Here is a 20,001-nt window from a genome sequence, read left to right as displayed (position 1 = left end):
GTGAGTGTGTTTCAAAGTACTATAGAAATGCAGTGAAAGCCGGGTTGCATCCTCTCTTAGCCTTTGTCTCAACTTTGCTCTCCTGCTCTATACGGTTCGCTCCCTGTCCATCTCTATGTATCTCTTGGTGACTTGTTTCTTTGTTGACTGCAACTGCAACCCCAACTCCAACATCAAACAACTCCAGCATCCACACACAACCAACTCCATTGTACTGCACGGGTTCCAAGAACTTGTCGCACTGCAAAGAAAACACAAACACCAGCACACAGCAACACACAAAAAATGTTTCGAATATGGGAATATGGGATGCTGTTGCTGAGAGGGAGCGCAACAGAGATGCTCAACTGCAGTTGCAACATCAAGAGCGGCGGCGTTGCCAGACTGGCACACAAATAACATTCCTTTCCTGGCTGCCACCACATCACTCAAGCCAGGCCAGCGGATAATTAGCTGCAGCTGCTGCAATTTCTTTTAGCTTCACTTTCAAAGGACCATCATGTGGTGGCATCACTAGTGAGTCACGTCGCCCTTCCTCGCGCCCAGTCCCCCCGCTGAAGTGAATTGTCACCCTTTTTGGGAGCACAGCTTCCATGCCGATGCGTCCATTAAATCATGTTTAGCACGCGCTCTCTCTCCCTCTCCCTACATGCACAAGAGAAAATACAAGTCTGGCCTGAGCGGGAGAGAGATTGAGTGGCGACTCAAACAAGATCCACCCCATAACAGCACAAGTTACCTGCCCGGCTCTCACGCGCCGCGCTCTCTCTCTCTCTCTCTCTCTTTCTCTTTTTGTACAGCATAACTGGGTGTTTGGTGGTCGTTCCCCCAGCCGCGATAATGCTGCGAGTAAGAGGGCAAGTAAAACGACTCAAGCGGAGCGCGCTCTCGCTCTCGCGCTGCGCTCTCTCTTTCCGTGGCACAACGAAACGCGGGCAGAGAAAACACTGCCCTCCAGTTTGGGCTCTCAGACGAAAACCGATATCCGAAGTGTACGCTTTAGTGCCCGCTGCTGTGTCGGCGTTTAATACTACCTGGGTAACACCGCCGCCAGCCGTCGCCGTTGTCGTCGTCGTCGCCGCTACCGCCACCGCCACCACAGCACCACCACCCGACCGCCCGCGCTTTTCGCTTGAGTTTGAGTTCGAGTTAACGAGTACGATTGTCGCGTTGTCCGTCGTGTGTTTGAGAGCGTTCGCACCCGAAGACTCCGCCGAAGCCGAAAGCTCGCTGGGGGATCTAACAAGAGCGCGCCTGTGTGACCAAATCCAAGACCAATTGTTGATCGTGCCCAGAACCAGACGCAGGCGCACACCACCAAACAAGCACACACACACAAATTAAGAATATTTTTTTTTTTACTGTTTTCGCTTGATGTGCATTATTCTTGGGCCGGAGACTGAAGAGTTATGTTGGACAAGTGAGCAGCAGGCCATAAGCAAGAGCAGCAACAACAAGCCGTAAACGAAACAGCTCGGCAATCGGCAAACGGCAATCAGTCAAAGGAAGAACGAACGGTAAAAGAAGGCAAATCAGCAGCAAGAGCATTATTAACGCAGCAGAGAAAACACCAACGCCAACATGTTTGACGTATTCGGCTCCGTTAAGGGCCTGCTGAAGATCGACCAGGTGTGCATCGACAACAATGTATTCCGGATGCACTACAAAGCCACCGTGATCATCCTGATCGCCTTCTCCCTGCTGGTGACATCTCGCCAGTATATCGGGGATCCGATCGACTGCATCGTCGACGAGATACCCCTGGGTGTGATGGACACCTACTGCTGGATCTATTCGACATTCACAGTCCCGGAACGCCTCACCGGTGTGACCGGCAGGGATGTGGTCCAGCCGGGCGTTGGCTCCCATGTGGAGGGGAAGGATGCGGTCAAGTACCACAAGTACTACCAGTGGGTGTGCTTTGTGCTCTTCTTCCAGGCGATACTCTTCTACGTGCCGCGCTACCTATGGAAGTCGTGGGAGGGCGGACGTCTCAAGATGCTCGTGATGGACCTGAACAGCCCGATCGTGAACGATGAGTGCAAGAACGATCGCAAGAAGATCCTCGTCGACTACTTCATTGGCAATCTGAATCGGCACAACTTCTACGCCTTCCGCTTCTTCGTCTGCGAGGCCCTCAATTTTGTGAATGTGATTGGACAGATCTACTTTGTGGACTTCTTCCTCGACGGCGAGTTCAGCACATACGGCAGCGATGTGCTCAAGTTCACCGAAATGGAGCCCGATGAGCGCATCGATCCGATGGCGCGGGTCTTTCCAAAGGTCACGAAATGTACGTTCCACAAATACGGTCCCTCCGGCGATGTGCAGAAGTTCGACGGACTGTGCGTGCTGCCGTTAAACATTGTCAACGAGAAGATCTACGTGTTCCTGTGGTTCTGGTTCATCATCCTCAGCATATTATCGGGCATCTCGCTCATCTACCGCATCGCCGTCGTTGCCGGCCCCAAGCTCCGTCACCTGCTCCTCCGCGCCCGTTCCCGCCTGGCCGAGAGCGAGGAGGTCGAGCAAGTGGCCAACAAGTGCAACATCGGTGACTGGTTCCTGCTCTACCAGCTGGGAAAGAACATCGATCCACTCATCTACAAGGAGGTGATATCCGATCTCTCGCGCGAAATGGTCGACGATGAGCACAGTGCTCACAAGCGACCATTCGATGCCTAAAATCTAAGCGATGACAAACACGAAAACGAAGACGAAGATGGAAGATCAGGACGAGGACGAGAAAAAGAACGACACCGGGGTGCTCATCCATTCAAGGAGTGGGCGTGGCAGTGTGCCAGAGTGCCAGTAAGTGTCCCCCACACACACACCCACACACATCCACACACACACACAAGAAAGCTCCATCTTTAACGTTTACATATACATATTCCCATTCCAACTCCCAAAAACCCAAAACCGAACCCTCCATCGATCTTAAGACAAAAGAAAGACATTAGTTCGTAGTGATTTAGTTGATAAACCTTTCAATTGATTGTAAACTTTGATTATGATTACGATAATGCATCATTTTCAAAAAACAAAAGGAAACCACCAACACCCACCATTTTTTTTAAACCATTATCTTTAGTCTTAACAAGCGAACGAACTATGCGAGATCTTCATAACGACAATAAAAAAAAAACAATGTTTTCCAATACAGCAAAGAATCACTTTTACATAGAGAGACAGAGAGAGAGAGAGAGAGAGAGGGAGAGAGAGACAGAGAGAAGTTCTTCTGGTCTTACGCGCTCATTTAAGCGTAACCCAAGCAGCAACAACCGGCTCTGGCCTCAGCTCTGGCTTTGGCTTGGGTCTTCACTTGATTTCCCTTAAAGTCAAAACGAGACGGCAACTGCGCATGCGCAACAGCCATCGTAGCCATCTCTAGCTCTGTCCCACTACCACACACACACACACACACACACACACACACAATTTCATAGAAAGGAACAGGGAAAACCAGTTTGACCAGCAGATAGTAGCTGGAAAGATCATTGCCAACAAGGCAAAAGATTCTTACCAACTTCGACTTCGACTTCATCTGGCATTTGGCATTTCTCTTTCGGCTACCCTGTGGATGGTCGAACCTGTCGAGACTGTTGGGATGTACATACATATATATTAACTGTGAGACCTTTGAGACTGCTCGGTTTCACTCACTTTGCTTTTAAACCTTTTGTATATCCCATGAAATGCGGCTGATTCCATGATCTCTAGTTATACCTGATGATCGCTCACTTTTCCATCTCTAGTTACATTTCTCTCTCCTCACTAAGGCTCTCGTTACCGTTATCTCTGTACCGTTTGTTTGTTCTCGCTCCTCACTATCTCAAGCTCTCGTTACCATCTCAAATTGGTTCTATTTTTCCTCAATTTCAACTCAACTCAATGTTACCTCGCTGTCGGGTCTCCGTTCGTCCGTTCGTCCATTCGTCCGGCCGTAATCAGCATTTAGTTACTCAATGTCTGCGCACATTTCGTTGTCGGCTCTCCGTTCTCTGAGACGACATGCAATGCCAATTAGAAGTGGGGCAATATGTGTGGTCGTGGTCGCGTACGTGACAGCTCCCACTAAGTATTGCACTTATCTAATCGAAAGAAACGTGGTTCTCAAAAGAGCGAGAGAGAGAGAGAGAGAGGTAGCCAACCCAAAAAAGGAACAAAGTTGTGATAAGATACCAGATACAGATATACAATAGCTACAGTCAGGCAGAAAAGAGGCTGTTGAGGCTGATGTTGCTGTTGATTGGCGACAAAGTGTTGCAATTAGCACACATTTTCATTCGCTTGGAGATCAGAAAAGATCACAAGATCTCAGTTCCAGACCAGGCCCGTGTCCGTATCCGTGCCGGACTGTAGTTTCATTAATGATAGCAGACACACACACACACACAATTCGTCTCGGGGTCTCTGTCGCTGTTTAGCCTCAACAGCTTTTGATGATCATCATAATCAACAAATAAGCGAATGAAATTTTTGTCTTGCCCTCTCCACATATTAGTACAAGTATGTGTACATCGTATCTGTGTGACCGCCAATTTGGGATATCAATGAATGAATGAATGAATGGTCCGGCCCGGCCCGGACCGCACCGGACCGCTCTATCACACCCAGTACACCTACACATCCAACCACCACCCCCCCCCACTGCACCACAGCCCCACAACCCCACATGGCCTCAACAGCCTTTCCCTGATCGAGTCAATATGAATGAAATGAGAAACAGACACGCGAAAAGCTGTTGGTCTCCATTAAATGCTCTCTGCTTTGTGGTATACCCCGCAATCATTGGAGAGCTAGGGTATACCTGTGCTTTAGAAAACTTTGAGTACGATATAGACAGCGCTATCGGATTTCGATTAAAGCCAGAATTATTCAATATATGCATCGCTTTGGAATTTTTTGCACTTCAGCTTGGGTTACAACATTTCCAGATTAGAAAAGTGAAGGAAAACTGAAGGTATCCAGGTATCCCATAGTCGGAGAACTTGAGCAGTTGTTTATTATGTTTTGTTGTTGTTGTTTATATTAAATTTACTACGCACGCACAAAATTTGTTTGCCTCTCCTTCACACATACATTTCTATGGGATTTTAATTGCATTAATTGGTTTCAATTAGCAAAGAGCATGAGAACGCGAAGAAGAATGCCCCTTACTTGTCGTTGATGAAAATCCATACATATCCCATACATCTGCGAATATTATCTGAGAACAATGGAGGTTCGAGTATGATTTATAGATTTATTGCTTCCCTTTAGTCGCAGGTTTGTTTTTTTGAATGGAATGTAAAGATAGTAAAACAGCTGTGCGATTATCATTCATGGCAGATGTATTGAAAAAGAGAGAATGAGAACAGATCCAGGTACAGATGGTGTTTGGGCACCATCCACCAAAAGGATGATAGTAAGATTAGTAATAGTAATGTATTATAATCAATGGATATTAAGCAGTGTCCATAATTATTGGAGCTACAAAAAAAAAGATTATTTAGGAATGGATCTGAAAGGTTTATACCACCACCATAAACCCAAAAGCTACACCAAACAAATTGTTTAATCTTATCTGCTGTTCTTTGAAGAAGCTTTCACTATCATTTTGTCATAAAAATAGGTTAAACCCATATAAACCCCAGAGAATGATCTAGCACTATTATATATGTATTTAATTTCTTATTGCAGTTTCACGCAGCCGAAATTGGATTAAGATGAGGTTAAATATGGACTCTCCAAGTCGCTGGATGTCAATGTAGACGAGGCCTTTCGAGCTAATTGAACACATATCAACGAATTCCATGATGAATGGAATGGAATGCAGTTTGGAGTTTGGAGAGATGGCGAAACGTATACTGCTGTAAAGGAAATATGAATAACAATAATAGTACACAAATGAATGTAACAAATACTAGCCGAGCCCCAGGGGCTGGGGGTTGCCCCCAAGGGCGCACGACAATCAGAATTTATGTGTGTTTGCATGTATGTATGTATGTTCCGATGCCCCCACACCCCCTGGGCGAAATCCATAAAAGACAGGACAAAGGACATTTTTCAACTATACTATATACTATATTCCATATTGTATATTGTATATGTCGAGGAGCAGCTGCTAACGAATTAAGTTATGGGATAGAGATATATACATACACATCCATGCATATATAATATATTTTTAATAAGCAATTACACAGATATTTATACATACGAAGAGACATACAATATATATTTACGAATGCCACATGCGAGTAATATTTATGCTAAGAGTTGTGATCATTGATTAAGACATCTAAAACAAAAACACAAAAATTACAAAAGTAACAAAAAACAAAAAAAAAAAACATACGGATATATATATCCACGAAAAAATAACAATAATTTACAAGTAGTAAAGAAACGCCAGCATAAAGAGAACCCTATTGATAACACTTATATACAATACCATATATTATATATTCTATTTCAATTTTTACACATATAATTTAGCAATTTTCGCCAGCAATTAGTAATAGTAATTTTTCATAATTTTTATTAAGATTTCCCTTTTTTTTTTTGCATGTTTTTGGTAGCATTTATATAGTTTAGCGCAATTTTTTTTACAATCACAAGATAAATCATCCATAAATGAGAGGAGGAACGGAGAAAAATCTATATATATTTATACAAGATACTAAAATATAGTATATATAATATATATATACATAAAAAAACTAAATGTAAGTTCATGGAAAAGACAAGCAACAAATGAAAGACTCAAAGGCAATATTTAAAAGACAGTTAAAATCGGAAAGCAATCAAAAAAAAAAAAAAAAAAAAAAAAAAAAAAAAAAAAAACAATGAAACATAATGTTTGTCATTTTAGGCTAAGTTTCAATTTCAATTCCATATTTTTATGCCTAATTATAATTGTACGAAATTAATCGAAAACATGATGATTTTCTTCTAAGATTTATCGTTTGTATTCATTCAAGAACAACTCCATTTCATGCGGAAATAAACGACAGAATAAAACAAGGAAAATCAAAGACCGTTTTCTTATCGGGGTGCGCCAAAAGCAATTACAGAACCAAACGACAAAAAAACAGTTGTCGAAACTTCAAAGGTTCTCGCGGTGGAGTGGCACGGCGAGCGGGTGCAGGTGCAGGTGCAGGTTCCACCTTTTTACTGACGAGAACCAGCCGAAACTTGTTGACTTTCAGCAAACATCGGAACGGGTCCCAGAACGATCTCTGGGTGCTAATGGTCTTTGACCCATCTGCTCATTTCGTCAGAATTATCTTCAGAACTTTGTTCTCCATGTGGCTTCATCTGGCGTGTGATTTACCTGGGGGCTACCCCATCTGAAAACCAACCGACTTTCAGAGAGGAATACGGACAGAGACTCATCTTCAAAAGGGTGACCCTCTATGCGTGATGATTTCTTAAAAGAGGCACCCATTCAGCGGCCCAAAAGGGGGCTGTTTTTCCTTCGGAAATTCGGCCCAATAAATATGATTAGCGTTTCCATTAATTCAATTATTTGATGACTTAACGATTACGTAAATCGATCTCTGAGTAAAGTCGGTGACAAAGAAGTCGCATTTATCACTCGTTATTCTGGACAACTTAAAGTTATACGTCACTCGAAATATTCTAAAATATTTGGAAGATGGGCGGAGGCCTTTTTAAAGGAACGCTGGAACTGGAGTCCACAAAAACCCAAAATATATCTACTTTCTTATTCGAAAAGTTGAAAAACGATTAGTAGCATTAGTGGATATCTATTGAAGTTCAATTTTTGTTTTGTTCCGGAGACTGGAAATATTTTCCCTTTCCGGATGGGGCATTGCAACGGAATGCAATGCTGTAATCGCGAGGCGGGGACCAAGGCGCGAGTATTCCAACAATTCCACAATAAAACAAACATTGCAAATTTATGCTGAAAGTAAGGCAATACTAGCCCGTGAGCTGGGGCTATGCAAAAGTGCTGAGAAGATGTTGAGCAAATTACGGGTATCATATCAAATTGAATTAAGCGCTGCAATTGCCCTCAATAAATAAATAAATATAGTACATACATATACTCGTATAAATATTACGGCATGGCATTGCCAAGAAAACGCGAAGACCAAGCGTGGCATAGAAATGGGTATCTCTCTTCAAGCGACAAATGTCAAAGTTCTGAATTGATTGAATTGAATTTTTATTTGCCCCCTCGCTCAAACATTCCGCCGTTAAAATGTACGTACAAACGTGGGAATAGCACGTCTTAGGGGGAACTCTAGAAAAATGAAAAAAATATAACAGTTTTCTTTGGTTCAGTGGAATCTCCAGGGGGTAGGCTTCCTAACTCGTACAGCTACAAAGATCAGGAGGTGCTCTGTGAAGGACAGACATAATTCATAGATTCAATGATTCTTTAGAGGGCCACCTTATGGTCGCAGCTGCTTAAGCGCGGATTTCAGCCGGAAAGGCCAACCGACCGAGTGGCGCTGCTCCATGACGCGCGACACGTTTTAAGACCCTGCCCAAGCAGCACGAGAACCATTTCGTGTATTATGTACTTGTTTCCAGACGAGGAGCTCTATTTGGGTAGATAAAAATACCTCCCCCATTGAAAAATACACATGGATGCATGATTTCTCGGTCGACCTTGCACTTGGGGTGAGTGGGTGTAGCTGGGGGTCTACCGTTTGTTGTCGTTGTTTTTGTTTCTCGCCGGACAATTGTCAAATTAATTTCCCGCAATTTGCACAAAAGCGCTGCAAAACAACACCCACTGCGGCGATCAATTTCAAACAAAATCCGTTGAATCCGTTCCCCAACCGCCCCCAAAAGCAGTGGCGGCCTCTGTCGGTGGCAACACCTTACGTAATGTAATGGTCGTCACGTAAGCGGCTTGCGCCGTGATCTGTGCGGCACTCGTCTAAATTTCAGCTTAGACACAATTTATTTATTTAAAAAGTTGTTTTCGCTGATTTTCAGACAGTCCCCGTGAATCGTTTTCGGTTTGCCTCCTTTTGTTGCCGCTGCCAGATTTATTGTTATTGCCTTTTATTTTTTCCGTGCTGTTTGTCGCAATTGTTTTTTGGTTTTTTTGTACTTCATTTCATTGTGTGTTCTGCCTGAATGCTGCAAATTAGCTGTGAGGGGGAGGAGCAGCAGATCAGCAGTTCAGCAGTTTATTTATCACCTTGCTAAGTAAACATTCTCGACACAAATCGGTCAAGTGTCCAGTCCTTACTTCTACCCTTTTTCTCTATAGGTTCTTGGGCGGGCATCTGCCTGGTTTGGGTTTTTCAATCACATGATTGCAAGGAAATATCTATTGGCAAATATCAAATGGTTTAAACTCTCTGTCTGGTTGAACTATCTACATTTTCTAGCCTTTCTCTATTGTATTATTCCTCTTCTTCCATGGAGACTTGTTTCTATAGAGAAAAATACTTTAAGTGTTTCGGGTATCTTGATGTTGAGGCACGTGTACCTCTATTTTTAGTATATCCAGGTCACAAACGCCTCTACCATTTAAAAGTTTAGTATTTTTTGGGCAAATCATGCTTAGCACTCTATATTCTAGGGTTGCGATTTAGATCGTTTAACGATAAACGAAAAACTTATCTTTGGAGAAAAATGGTTTTTTCTCCCAAAAAAAACACTCGTTTCAGAGAAGTGGAAAAAGTGCTTTGAAGATTGGTTTCAGCAGATGCAAAAGTGTATACTTCATCATTGATCATATTTTGAAAAAATGATACATATTTTGCTGGTCCTTTAGAGACTTACAAGGCCACCCACGTAGGAATTGTTCTACTCCCTTTTGCTCACTCTTCGACTGAAAAGGCGAACATCAGGCGACCTTTAACCTTTTATAAATTGATTAATTAAAAGCCATTTGCTGACACTCGTTAGCCATGAGTATTTTCCACTAATTATGTGGCTGACACCAAACCCAAAACACAGATACATAGTACACATGTCGATGCCTGTTTATCAGCTAAAACTCCTGCATTAGCATAGCACAGATACTACAGTATCTCACAGAGCCCCGCATGAGAATATGAGTGCCTGTATGTAGATATCGTATGCGTGAGCAATTAATATCTTTTTGTTTATCAAAATTGTGTGACTTTGTATGCAAATCCTCGGTGACAGACAGACAGAGACCCGAATGTACGAGTCTGTATACATATGTCAGGTTTATTTTGCTGGTTCTGCGTTCAATTTTTCGGGGATTTTGTTTATGGGTAGGAACACAATTAAAGACCCCAGAATGAGTAATACCCATAGCGAATGACAAAGAGGCGAGTGAAAGAGGGTAGCGGGAATGACTGTATGTATGTCTGTGAGCCAGAAACACACTTTCCGCTCTGCGATTGCGATTGTGATTATGATATGTTCGGGATCATACTATAGAGTAGTTTCTGGCTTTTGGTTTTGTTTCGTTTTGAAAGCATCTTCTTTCATTCTTCCATCGACTTGCGGAAGTTTCAATCGTTTTTAATGAGCACCACAGAAGTGACACACAAAGTCCACTTAGATATCATACCCTTCTGGAACTATCGGTTATTTCGGTTGGGGAAGGAAGTGTAAAAGTATAAAGGCCCTAAAAATTGTATTTTTTTACACATCTCGGGGTGTGAAAATTTGAACAAGAAAAATTAATATGAAAATATTTAATTAAAATATTATTCATATAAAAAAAAATATTTTTCATTTTTAAATATATATTTTCATATTTAAATGAAATTAATTTCCTACAATTGTAGTACATACTGCCTATATATTAAGTTTATTTTAAAGTTTAAAAAAAAATTAATGTTTAAATCAAAGGGAATTCCGCTTAAGGATTCAAAGGATCTGATAGGCCTAGAATGCATTCTAGCACCGCTGAACAGTGGTCAAAACAGCCAGTCTAGCTGAATTAAAGTCAAATTTTTAAATATACAAAGCATTTTTTATGTTGAATTCGATTAACAATACACTAATTAGGCTATCGGTAATTTTTTTTTTTTTTTTAATTTCATCATTGTTATAATGTAAGCATTTGAAGGTAATATTATTTGCAATGTTCATATTTTAAATTGAAATAATTTTTTTTTATTTTTACTGTCATCCAAAAATAAATCCACCATGAAAAGATACTTCTTTATTACCATTAGACTTAAAAATAAAAATAAAAAATTATCATTAAACAAAGTATCTTTTTATTATTTATTTATTATTTCAGCTAGATGGGCTTTTTTGCCCACTGTGCATAGGGCTATACTCCTGTAAAATACCATCAATGAATGATTCGAATCCACATCAAGAGCAGGGTATGCACTCATGCATTATAACCGATAGCATTGCCGATGGATTGCCATATGGATCTGTTTTCTGGCACTCAAATCCCCCCCTCCAGTCCAGCAGCCGCCCGCGTGGACACAATCAGCGTTTCTAATTAGGTGGCCAGACGTGCCAGGCGAGTGCTTATTAGACATTCTATGCACCAGACACTAGAGGAGAAGGAGGAGGTGGAGGAGGTGGCGGTGGCACCGGTTGCTGCTCTGGTTTATAGTTTTCGAAACGATGTGGGCCGATCCAATTGACGCTGGCCGGTGCGGTGCATTCGACACCTTTCGCAAAGTTGGGCAAACAGCAATCAAAATCAACAAATATGCAACAAAGCAGCAAAGCAAACAAGTAACAAGCGAGGCAAGACAAGAGCTTAAACATTTGCCTAGTGCGGCGACAACAGGTTGCATAAATTATTATCGAACAGCGAATGCAATTGCTATTGCAATTGCACGACTTGCCCGAGCACCACAATGCCACCCATCCCATCCTCCATGGCAGAGCGGAGGCCTTACAACCTTGTTACTGCTAATGACAAATGCATGTCGCTCGAATTTGCTCTGTTGCTTGTCTTTCACTTAACTTTTTGGTTGCCGCCCGAAGGCTCCATTAGCTAACGCAACGCAACGCTCCCCTCCCCCCACACCCCACCAGAAAAACCGTCTAAATGGGGTTGTATTTTCATTAAAATTCGATTAGAAAAATCTTAATTCAGCAAAGAAAATATATATCCAACAAACTGTGAAAAGCGTCTGTCTGATTTTATCTGAAGTCTTCAGGTGTATACTAAATCCATACTAGCCAGAAGGAAGCTTTCCCACCCTATATATTTTATAGAGATACATAGATGCATATAGGCATTTCCATATGTGATCGTTAAACACATTCCAAGTGAAAAAAGTCAAAATAAAAATAAAAAATTAATCTCTAATGGCGCTGAATTTTTTAAGTGCAAAAAAACGAAGACATTATCACGAGACAAAAACAGAAAATATCTATCTATCTTTGGATATCTGTACGTTTAAAAAATTATACATACATATGTACTTTATGAGAATTTAATTTTAAGCACTGTTTCGCACCATTTTTCTGGATTTTTTTTTCAGTTATTATAGTGGAATTTTCTAGAGAGACTTTTGGTTAGAATTTTGATCATAAATCATAAGAGATGTAATAATAAAGTAAGATATTGTTTAAAACAAATGAACAAAAAACACGGGAAAAAGATTTTTACATTAGAGTTGAGGCGTTCTGGCGATTTCTGTCAACACATTTCATAATCTTTGATTCTGATTATCGAAAAAATAAATTAAATAAGAAATGGAGCTATCCGAAGGAGTCAAGGAGCGTTTGGGAGTGGTCGTCGGCGTGGTCCAAACGACATTCCACTGGGGATTCGTGCCAATGGTGCTTTATCTGGGATTCTCAAAGGGAGCCGAGCCCGGGATGCCACCATTGTCCATCCTGAGCCTGTTGTGGCAGTAAAAACAAGCTAAGCACACTCTAACCCGAAACATGCCGTGGATCTTCCAATACCGCGGTGTGTGCCATAATTTTGGTACGAATTGGATTTCCTGGCAATTCCGTATTACCTGAAACTATTGCAAATACATTTTGTTTATAAAATATATGTTTCCCATATATTGAAACAGAAAACATTGGGATCGGACTTTATTTCGATTCAAAATAGGAATCGCAAACTTTTCCTTGCAATTGGCATTTCTATTTCTGCCAAAGATACATCCTTATGACTATAGAAATTTAATGTGGAATTATACAAATTAATTGAATATTTTTCCTTGATATGTATATTTTATGAAAACCATACGCTTTAAGAGTATTTCGATTGTGTGTTAACCTACGATAGATTTTGTCTTGGACAAACATTTCGAGCCCAAAGTAGATCAAATGCAAAGCATCCATGGTTATGGGAGGAGGAGATTGCAGTCTTTGGAAATCACTTAGCAGGGCGCTAGAAGTAAAGTTTGTTGGATGGGACAATCAGACAAAGCCGACAGTAGAGTACATATGCCGCAGAAGTCGATGAGCTGCAGTTGAGGGCTATTTTTTTGTAGTTTTTCAAGCGCCAACTGCTGCTAAAGGTGAAATCTGTGAGGTTTCACAGCACAGAAGGTTATCGGTGAGGTTTGGCGGAGAGAAAAGCCAGCTATGGAAAAGATCTCTGAGGTCTCTCAGCGGGGAACTGAGAGAGAGCTGAAGGAAACCCTATAAGGTTTCTATGAGAGGAACTTCAGATCGGATTGTGGCTTATGTGAGAGGTCGAGCCAGAGATCTGATCTATAAGGTTTCTCAGTAAGAAACAACAATTTGTAATGAGGTTTTCGAGCAGCACCTGAGGGCATTCATGAGGCTTGTTTAGAAGTAAATTCAATTGCTACAAATAATCTATAAAACGTTTCCCCCAGAATTACCATAACATTACGTGTATTCTGCGGCTGCCGCTGGCCGTGCAAAATGCAAATGAGATGGAAAACAATTTATAATCGATCCGTATGAAATGGGCTATCAATTACACCAACTAAATGCCAGAAATACCTATGGAGAAACCTTTTACTAGGCAGGGGGCGAATGTGTGCCGGCAGAGGTGCCAGCGTGAATGGAGGAGGTGGAGAATGGAAGCCATAGGAGGGCATAACGAAAGACTTAGGCAACGAACCTGAATCAATGAGCATTTCGGGGCATGCTCCATGCCCCATGCTCCATGCTGTGCAGCAAATTGTACCCCTCTCCACCCTCCATCAGCCCTTTAAAGAACTCCATCGCATAGCTCCAAATAGGCATTTCCCACGCTTGAAAAATGGCTCTCGAATGCAGTCAAAGCAAAACGGAGCTGGAACGAGGCTGGGGCTCCGACCAGACCAGCACAGCTATGGCCTGGTCTGTTAAGGTCTGGTCAACTCCGATTCTGGCCAAGAGATCTCTCTGTGGAACTGTGTCTGTGCCTGTGCCGAGGCCTGTGTCTGTCTGTGTGTACAACATGTCTAGCCATGGTCCTCGCCTTGGCTTGGTCGACGGTTTTGGTGGCGCTTGTTGGCTACCGTTGCACGCCGCACCCAAAAGACTGTGGAGCTTGAAGCTGTAACTGAAAAAAGGCTGAAAACGGTGGGGAAACCGGTTCCCGGCTCAACTCCGTCGGGACACAGAAAAATGCAGGCTGTATGAGGAGATAACAAGAAAAAGACAGACAGAGAAAGAAAGACAGTAGGGTCTCTGGATGATGGCTTTTACCTGGTGCTTTTCTAGACTTTGGTTCGCAAAACAAAAAAGCTATCCTAGAAAATATATTGAGATGCTCTCGGCTCAAAGTATCTAGAGGAGTGCTTGAAAACTGTTTACGAAATTACAATACAATTGTATCTTTAAAATATAGCTGCCATGAAGAAAGAAAACTCTCTCTCTCTCTTTCTCAGTGGTGCTTAGCAGTTAAGGGTGAGTTTTCAGGCGCAGCATCTTTCTTCTAGTGAGAATCGTAGTCCCAAACTGTTTTTTATAGAGAAACATCGTATTTCGAGTGTCTTAAAGGCAAATGTATCTATCGAATATTCTTTCTATTCAAATAAAATGATTTGGCTATTTGTAAACTTGGATAGTGTGGATCTTTAGCTGTTCTCTTTCTACATATCCCTCCTACCAGTGCTCCACTGTGGCTCAATTCATACGAGTATGTATGCACTTATATACAGCACCCAGCACCCAGCAAACATAGAGGTATGTACATATGTATACATATACACAGTATGTATGCGGTATGCGTTGCTAGCTGGCTGCAAAATCAAGTTTTGCATTTTCATTTAAATTTATTGGTTTTCTGCGTTGTCTGTTGCCATGGCATGCCTTACCTTGCCACGCCACGCCACGCCACACCACTCGAAGACCCGACTTGCAACTACGTTTCCAGTCAAGTATTGAGATTCGATTCTCGCTTCTTTTATTCCCCATCCGTTTTGTTGCGCTCTCAAACATGGCGACGAGCCACCACACAACAGAACGCAGCGCAACACACACCACAACGACATTGGAGCCTGTGGCTGTGGCTTTTTTATGGACAGAGAAAGGAATGGATATAGATGGATGGATAGATGGATAGATACAGATAGTGGGGTGACAGAAAGCAAGGTATTTGGAATACGCTTAAGATGTACGCTTAATTAAGGCTGGCTGCCGTTGTCGTTGCCTGGAAGTTAGGATGGACGCCATTTGTCTACATTCGCACTTGAAATTTGCCCGCCTTTGTCAGGTATTTGACGCCCTTGAAGGGCTTGTACTTCTCCCCGTACATGTCCAGGCGATTCACCTTCAGCCCGGAGACGGCCAGCTGGGAGATCTGGAATTGCACATTCACCGACGGATTGGCATCGATGTTGGTCGTGCCCGGTGTGATGGACACCTTTTTGGCGAGAAAAAAAATGGAAGATATCTTAGATATTGTATATATCAGCTAATCAGATCTGGTCTTACCGATCCCCGTATATTGGGCAGCTTGGAGACATCGATGCGGCCCACATCCCAGGACAGCGTCTTGCTGACCGAATCGAAGGTGTACTTTCCCTGATTCGGCGTCAGCAGGCAGTTGAGGACGCACCGCGGCATCGTTAGCTCCAACCTCACCTTGTCCACGGTGCGTCCCAGCGTGTTGCGCGGTCCGATGGTCAGATCCAGGCGTCCCTGTTCGCCCGTCTTAATTGAGAAATTGTGGCGAATGTAAATGGGTATGGCCACCACGGACTGCGAACTTATGTGGTAGGACATCAGGCGGAAATTTCCATCGGGCGGAATGAAGGAGAGCAGGCGCTCGGCCTCCCAGCGCTTGAAGCGCACGCACGGATGGAACGAGACGTCGTCGAAGAGGCGTGGATTCATAAACGACAAGGTAAGATCCGGCATGCCCGACAGCTTGATGCAGCAATCGATCTAAAGGCGCAAAATTAACTCATGCCAATATGTCTTCTACTTCAATTTTAGAACTTACATGCCCCTGGATTTCGGCAAAAACAGTCGATCCGGACTTATCAATGATGGCATCCACCTCCTCGATGACGTCAAAGTAGGCCTCGTTGTTGGTGTAGCGCACACCGCTCCGACGCCAGGGTATGGCCGATAGCTGGCCCGACGGCAGGATGGTGCTGACACTGCAATGCAAAAGGGGGGACGGTTCAGGGAGAGCTTTCTTTTCGGTGATGGCCGAACGGACTTGCTCTTGCCGGTGACGGTGTTGGCAATGGTGCGGAGTATGTTCGGCGGCTTGATCAGCTCCTTCAGGATATTGCTCTCCGTGGCCAGCGGGAAGCCGTTGTCCAGCATCTCGTCGAGCAGCTCGTAGACAACGACATAGTTGTCCTTGATCACCGTCTCCGAGCAGTCGCCAAAGTAGTCCTGAAATGTGTCCACCACACGGTGCAGGAACTCGATCACAAAGAGCGGCGGCACCTCCTGCTTGCAGGCGGCCACCAGGGAGACCGCCTCCCGCTGCACGGTGATGAGGTAGTAGTGGGGCGTGGCTATCACCGGCGGCACATCCTGAAACGAGCTCAAGCTTCAGTACGTGGCAGAACTCATTGTGATGGTGGGAGAGGGGTGGGGTCTTACATATGGTGCAGCGCGCTGGGCATCGAGAAAATATTCGCAAACGGATCGCGAAACGACGGACCGCCAGTGCTTCTCTAAGAATACTTCGCTGTTGGGAGGTGGAGTGGCTGAGATTTTGCTGTTGCTGATTCACTCCTGGCTGTGGTCGCACTTACCCCCCGCTGTTAACAATAAACAGACTGTGTATCATATTTCGGCCAAAATTTGTTTACAATTTGTTTCTTTATTTGTAATTTCTGGCAATGTTGGCATAACGATAGTATTTCTATACGGTAGTTTCCTCAACAGCGCTACCAGACCGTTCCATCGATCAGCTGTTCAGGCGGCGGAGCACACGAATTTTAAGTTTTGTTGGACAAAAATAAATTTGGCAGCTACTTCGCTGAGTTTACAAGCTGCTCCGAAGGCAGAAGATCCAGGGATTGATGGATGCTTGAATCCGCAGAGGCCGCCACATCAAACAGACCGCCCACTCCACTTGAGCTGCCGGCAGAGAGCAAGCAATTATATAATCCCTCCGCTGCGGCTACTCACACATGAATCTATATAGCGGCTCCGTGCGACGTCTGCTCGATAGCTGGCCCGGCAAGCGACGCTTCGGCATCTACCGCTTCCTGCCGCTCTTCTTTGTGCTGGGCGCCGCCCTGGAGTTCTCGATGATCAACTGGACCGTGGGCGAAACCAATTTCTGTATGTCGCTCCCCTTCTGAGCACCCATACCCGTCCTGTCTAATATCTGGGTCTTATCCGCTTACAGATAGAACATTTAAGCGTCGCCAGGCCAAGAACTACGTGGAGGAGCAGCAGCACCATCAGCAGCAGCAACAGCAGCAGCAGCAGTAGTCGTGTAACTGTGGGAATCATGCCCGCTGGCGTGTCGTGGGGTCAGTACACCAAATTCCTGGCCAGCGCAATGCTGGCCATGATGGCCGGTTCCCAGGCGGTGCATCTGTACTACAAGCCTCTCGAAGATCTGCCCGTCTACATAGAGCGGGAGCAGAAGCCGCCCGCCAATCAGGACGCCAGCCCATAAACTACATATATTTGTAGATTCTGTAAGAACTAATGTATTGACTAATGCTAATTAAATTTCAGTTGTTAGACAGAGAGTTCCAGTGTGTGTCCAGTGCGTCCTATTTGTCGTGGACCTTGCGGTGGTTCTTGAGGCACGTCTGCTGCCGGAATCTCTGGCCACACACATCGCACACATAAGGCTTCTCGCCCGTGTGGATGTACTCGTGGTGGCGCAGGGTTTTGCGCGAGGCAAAACACTCGGAGCAGTACTTGCAGGCGAAGGGCTTCAGCTTGAGATGCACCGCCCGGATGTGGGCCTCCAGCTCGAACTTGCGGGCGAACAGCTTGCCGCAGTGCTCGCAGGGCATCTTGTCGGTGGAGTGCATCAGCATGTGCTGCAGCAGCATGAATTTCTTGGCCATGCGGCGGCCGCACACCTGGCACTCGTGCGGCAGGAGGCGCTCCTGGTCCCCGTGCTGCTGCATGGTGTGGTAGCGCAGCGTATAGCGGGAATGGAAGTGTTTCTGGCAGAGCTCGCAGAAGTGCTGATCGCTGCCGCTGTCCCTGGCGGCCACCTCATCCTCGGTGGGGTGCTTGGTGCGCCGGTGGTAATTCAGATTGGCCGACTGGTTGAAGGTGGCGCCGCACTGCTCGCAGATAAACTTGCGCGCCGGCTCCTTGGGGCTGTGTTTCAGCCGCTTGTGCTTCTGCATGGCAATGGAGCTGGTATAGACGCGATCACAGCCGGGCTGGTCGCAGGAATAGCGGCGCTCGCGGGTCGCATGGATCTCCTTGATGTGCGTGTAGAGGCCGCCCATGAAGCTGTAACACTTCTCGCACTGGTCGCACTGGAACGGTCGCTTGCTGCCCTCGTGCACCTTGCGGATGTGGGCGGACAGGGTTAGCTTGTGGGCGAAGCTGTGCTGGCACTGGCTGCACTTCAGGCTGTTTCTCACGCCCCGTGTGGTTCGCTTCTCCACCTTGGCCTGGCTCTTTTCTGGCGGTGTTTCTGCAGCAGGCTCGTCGATGGGATCGGGATCTGGATCGGGGTCTAGGTCCGGATCTGGTGGCTCCAAACTGTGCAGCAACTCTTCGTCCTGCCCTCCAGTGGCCTCCAGTGACTCCTCGTACACAATCTCAAATGAGGGTTCCGTGTACTGCTCCTCCTTCAGCAGATCCAGCAGCTGGAGCCGGCACTCAATCGCCCGCCGGCGGAACTGCTCGAAACGCTGCAGCTCCTGACGACAGTGCTGGCACAGCTGCTGCGGCAGCCACTTCTCTAGCAGGTGCTCTCCCTCCAGCGGCCAGTCCAGGTGTTGGTGGAGAAGATCCTGCAGCTCATGGCGGCTGATGGCCGCCTCATCCGCATCCTGTTCCTGTTCGCTGTCCAGCTTCAACAGGCAGGTGAGACAGTGCTGCTGGGCCGTCTCCCTGGTCAGTTTCCGGTTCATCCTGGCCTTTTCCGCGATATAAACAAACGATTTTCTACGGACGACAACAAATAACAATGGAAAGAGTGTGACCGTATACCTATACTGACGAATTCAAGTTATATTTTACATATTCCTCGTTTTTTATATTCCGTGGAATATTATGAGCTAGATAGAACATTTGGCCACGCACACATAATTGTATCCGATTATTAAATAAATTTCCTACACGACTGGTTAAATTTAACTTTTCATCTGTATTGCATTGTTTATAAAATAAGGTTTAAACAAAAACGATTCCCACTAAATGAAATGTTTTACTTTGTAACTACATGGCAACTACACATTCGCTACATAGCTACTACATTTGTAATGTAATTACCAAAAAGCGGCAACTGAAGGGGACGTAAATACCAGCGAGACCAGCTTTTACTACACAGCACTGGCCGTTGAGGTTGGGCGCTGCCAGATGGTGAATTTTCGAACGTACTCAGCCGAAATCGTATGGTATTCGAGCTTTGGAGTTAGCGCTTAAATTTGAGTGCCAGTGATAACAGATGAAATGAGAAGATTTTTCTATTGTAATTGTAATTACCGCTTGCGTTGCCTGGGGGGAAACTAGAATGATAATGCATTATTA

At 44.6% G+C, this 20,001-nt stretch overlaps 6 protein-coding genes across 6 annotated transcripts; 4 read left to right on the top strand and 2 right to left on the bottom strand.

Moving 5' to 3' along the window:
• Positions 1–964: 964 nt before the first annotated feature.
• On the top strand, positions 965–7,017 carry LOC108161241 (innexin inx2). The gene is made up of 2 exons (XM_017295469.2): positions 965–2,811; positions 5,686–7,017. Exon 1 carries the CDS (start codon positions 1,582–1,584, stop codon positions 2,683–2,685), a length of 1,104 nt encoding a protein of 367 aa, XP_017150958.1. The 5' UTR covers positions 965–1,581; the 3' UTR covers positions 2,686–2,811; positions 5,686–7,017.
• A 5,545-nt stretch (positions 7,018–12,562) lies between these two features.
• Positions 12,563–12,949, top strand: LOC108162758 (mitochondrial import receptor subunit TOM7 homolog). Its single transcript, XM_017297645.2, has one exon. The coding sequence runs from the start codon at positions 12,631–12,633 to the stop codon at positions 12,793–12,795; it is 165 nt and encodes a 54-aa protein (XP_017153134.1). The 5' UTR covers positions 12,563–12,630; the 3' UTR covers positions 12,796–12,949.
• Positions 12,950–15,229: 2,280 nt separating this feature from the next.
• LOC108162772 (AP-3 complex subunit mu-2) lies at positions 15,230–17,183 on the bottom strand. Its single transcript, XM_017297671.2, has 6 exons — positions 17,073–17,183; positions 16,918–17,005; positions 16,523–16,848; positions 16,301–16,460; positions 15,790–16,242; positions 15,230–15,718 (listed from the first exon to the last, which is right to left on the bottom strand). The coding sequence occupies exons 1-6, from the start codon at positions 17,105–17,107 to the stop codon at positions 15,533–15,535; spliced, it is 1,248 nt and encodes a 415-aa protein (XP_017153160.1). The 5' UTR covers positions 17,108–17,183; the 3' UTR covers positions 15,230–15,532.
• A 33-nt stretch (positions 17,184–17,216) lies between these two features.
• LOC108162780 (small integral membrane protein 4) lies at positions 17,217–17,784 on the top strand. Its single transcript, XM_017297682.2, has 2 exons — positions 17,217–17,607; positions 17,675–17,784. The coding sequence occupies exons 1-2, from the start codon at positions 17,454–17,456 to the stop codon at positions 17,758–17,760; spliced, it is 240 nt and encodes a 79-aa protein (XP_017153171.1). The 5' UTR covers positions 17,217–17,453; the 3' UTR covers positions 17,761–17,784.
• LOC108162790 (uncharacterized protein C12orf73 homolog) lies at positions 17,762–18,026 on the top strand. The gene has a single exon (XM_017297694.2). The coding sequence runs from the start codon at positions 17,780–17,782 to the stop codon at positions 17,948–17,950; it is 171 nt and encodes a 56-aa protein (XP_017153183.1). The 5' UTR covers positions 17,762–17,779; the 3' UTR covers positions 17,951–18,026.
• Positions 17,967–19,480, bottom strand: LOC108162767 (zinc finger protein 782). Its single transcript, XM_017297657.2, has one exon. It carries the CDS (start codon positions 19,380–19,382, stop codon positions 18,051–18,053), a length of 1,332 nt encoding a protein of 443 aa, XP_017153146.1. The 5' UTR covers positions 19,383–19,480; the 3' UTR covers positions 17,967–18,050.
• Between the last annotated feature and the right edge of the window lie 521 nt (positions 19,481–20,001).

Source organism: Drosophila miranda, chromosome XL, assembly GCF_003369915.1.
Source record: "Drosophila miranda strain MSH22 chromosome XL, D.miranda_PacBio2.1, whole genome shotgun sequence".
In the NCBI taxonomy this organism is placed as follows: Eukaryota; Metazoa; Arthropoda; class Insecta; order Diptera; family Drosophilidae; genus Drosophila; species Drosophila miranda.
Note: the sequence above shows the minus strand (reverse complement) of the source record. Positions and strands in the feature narration are given on the sequence as shown.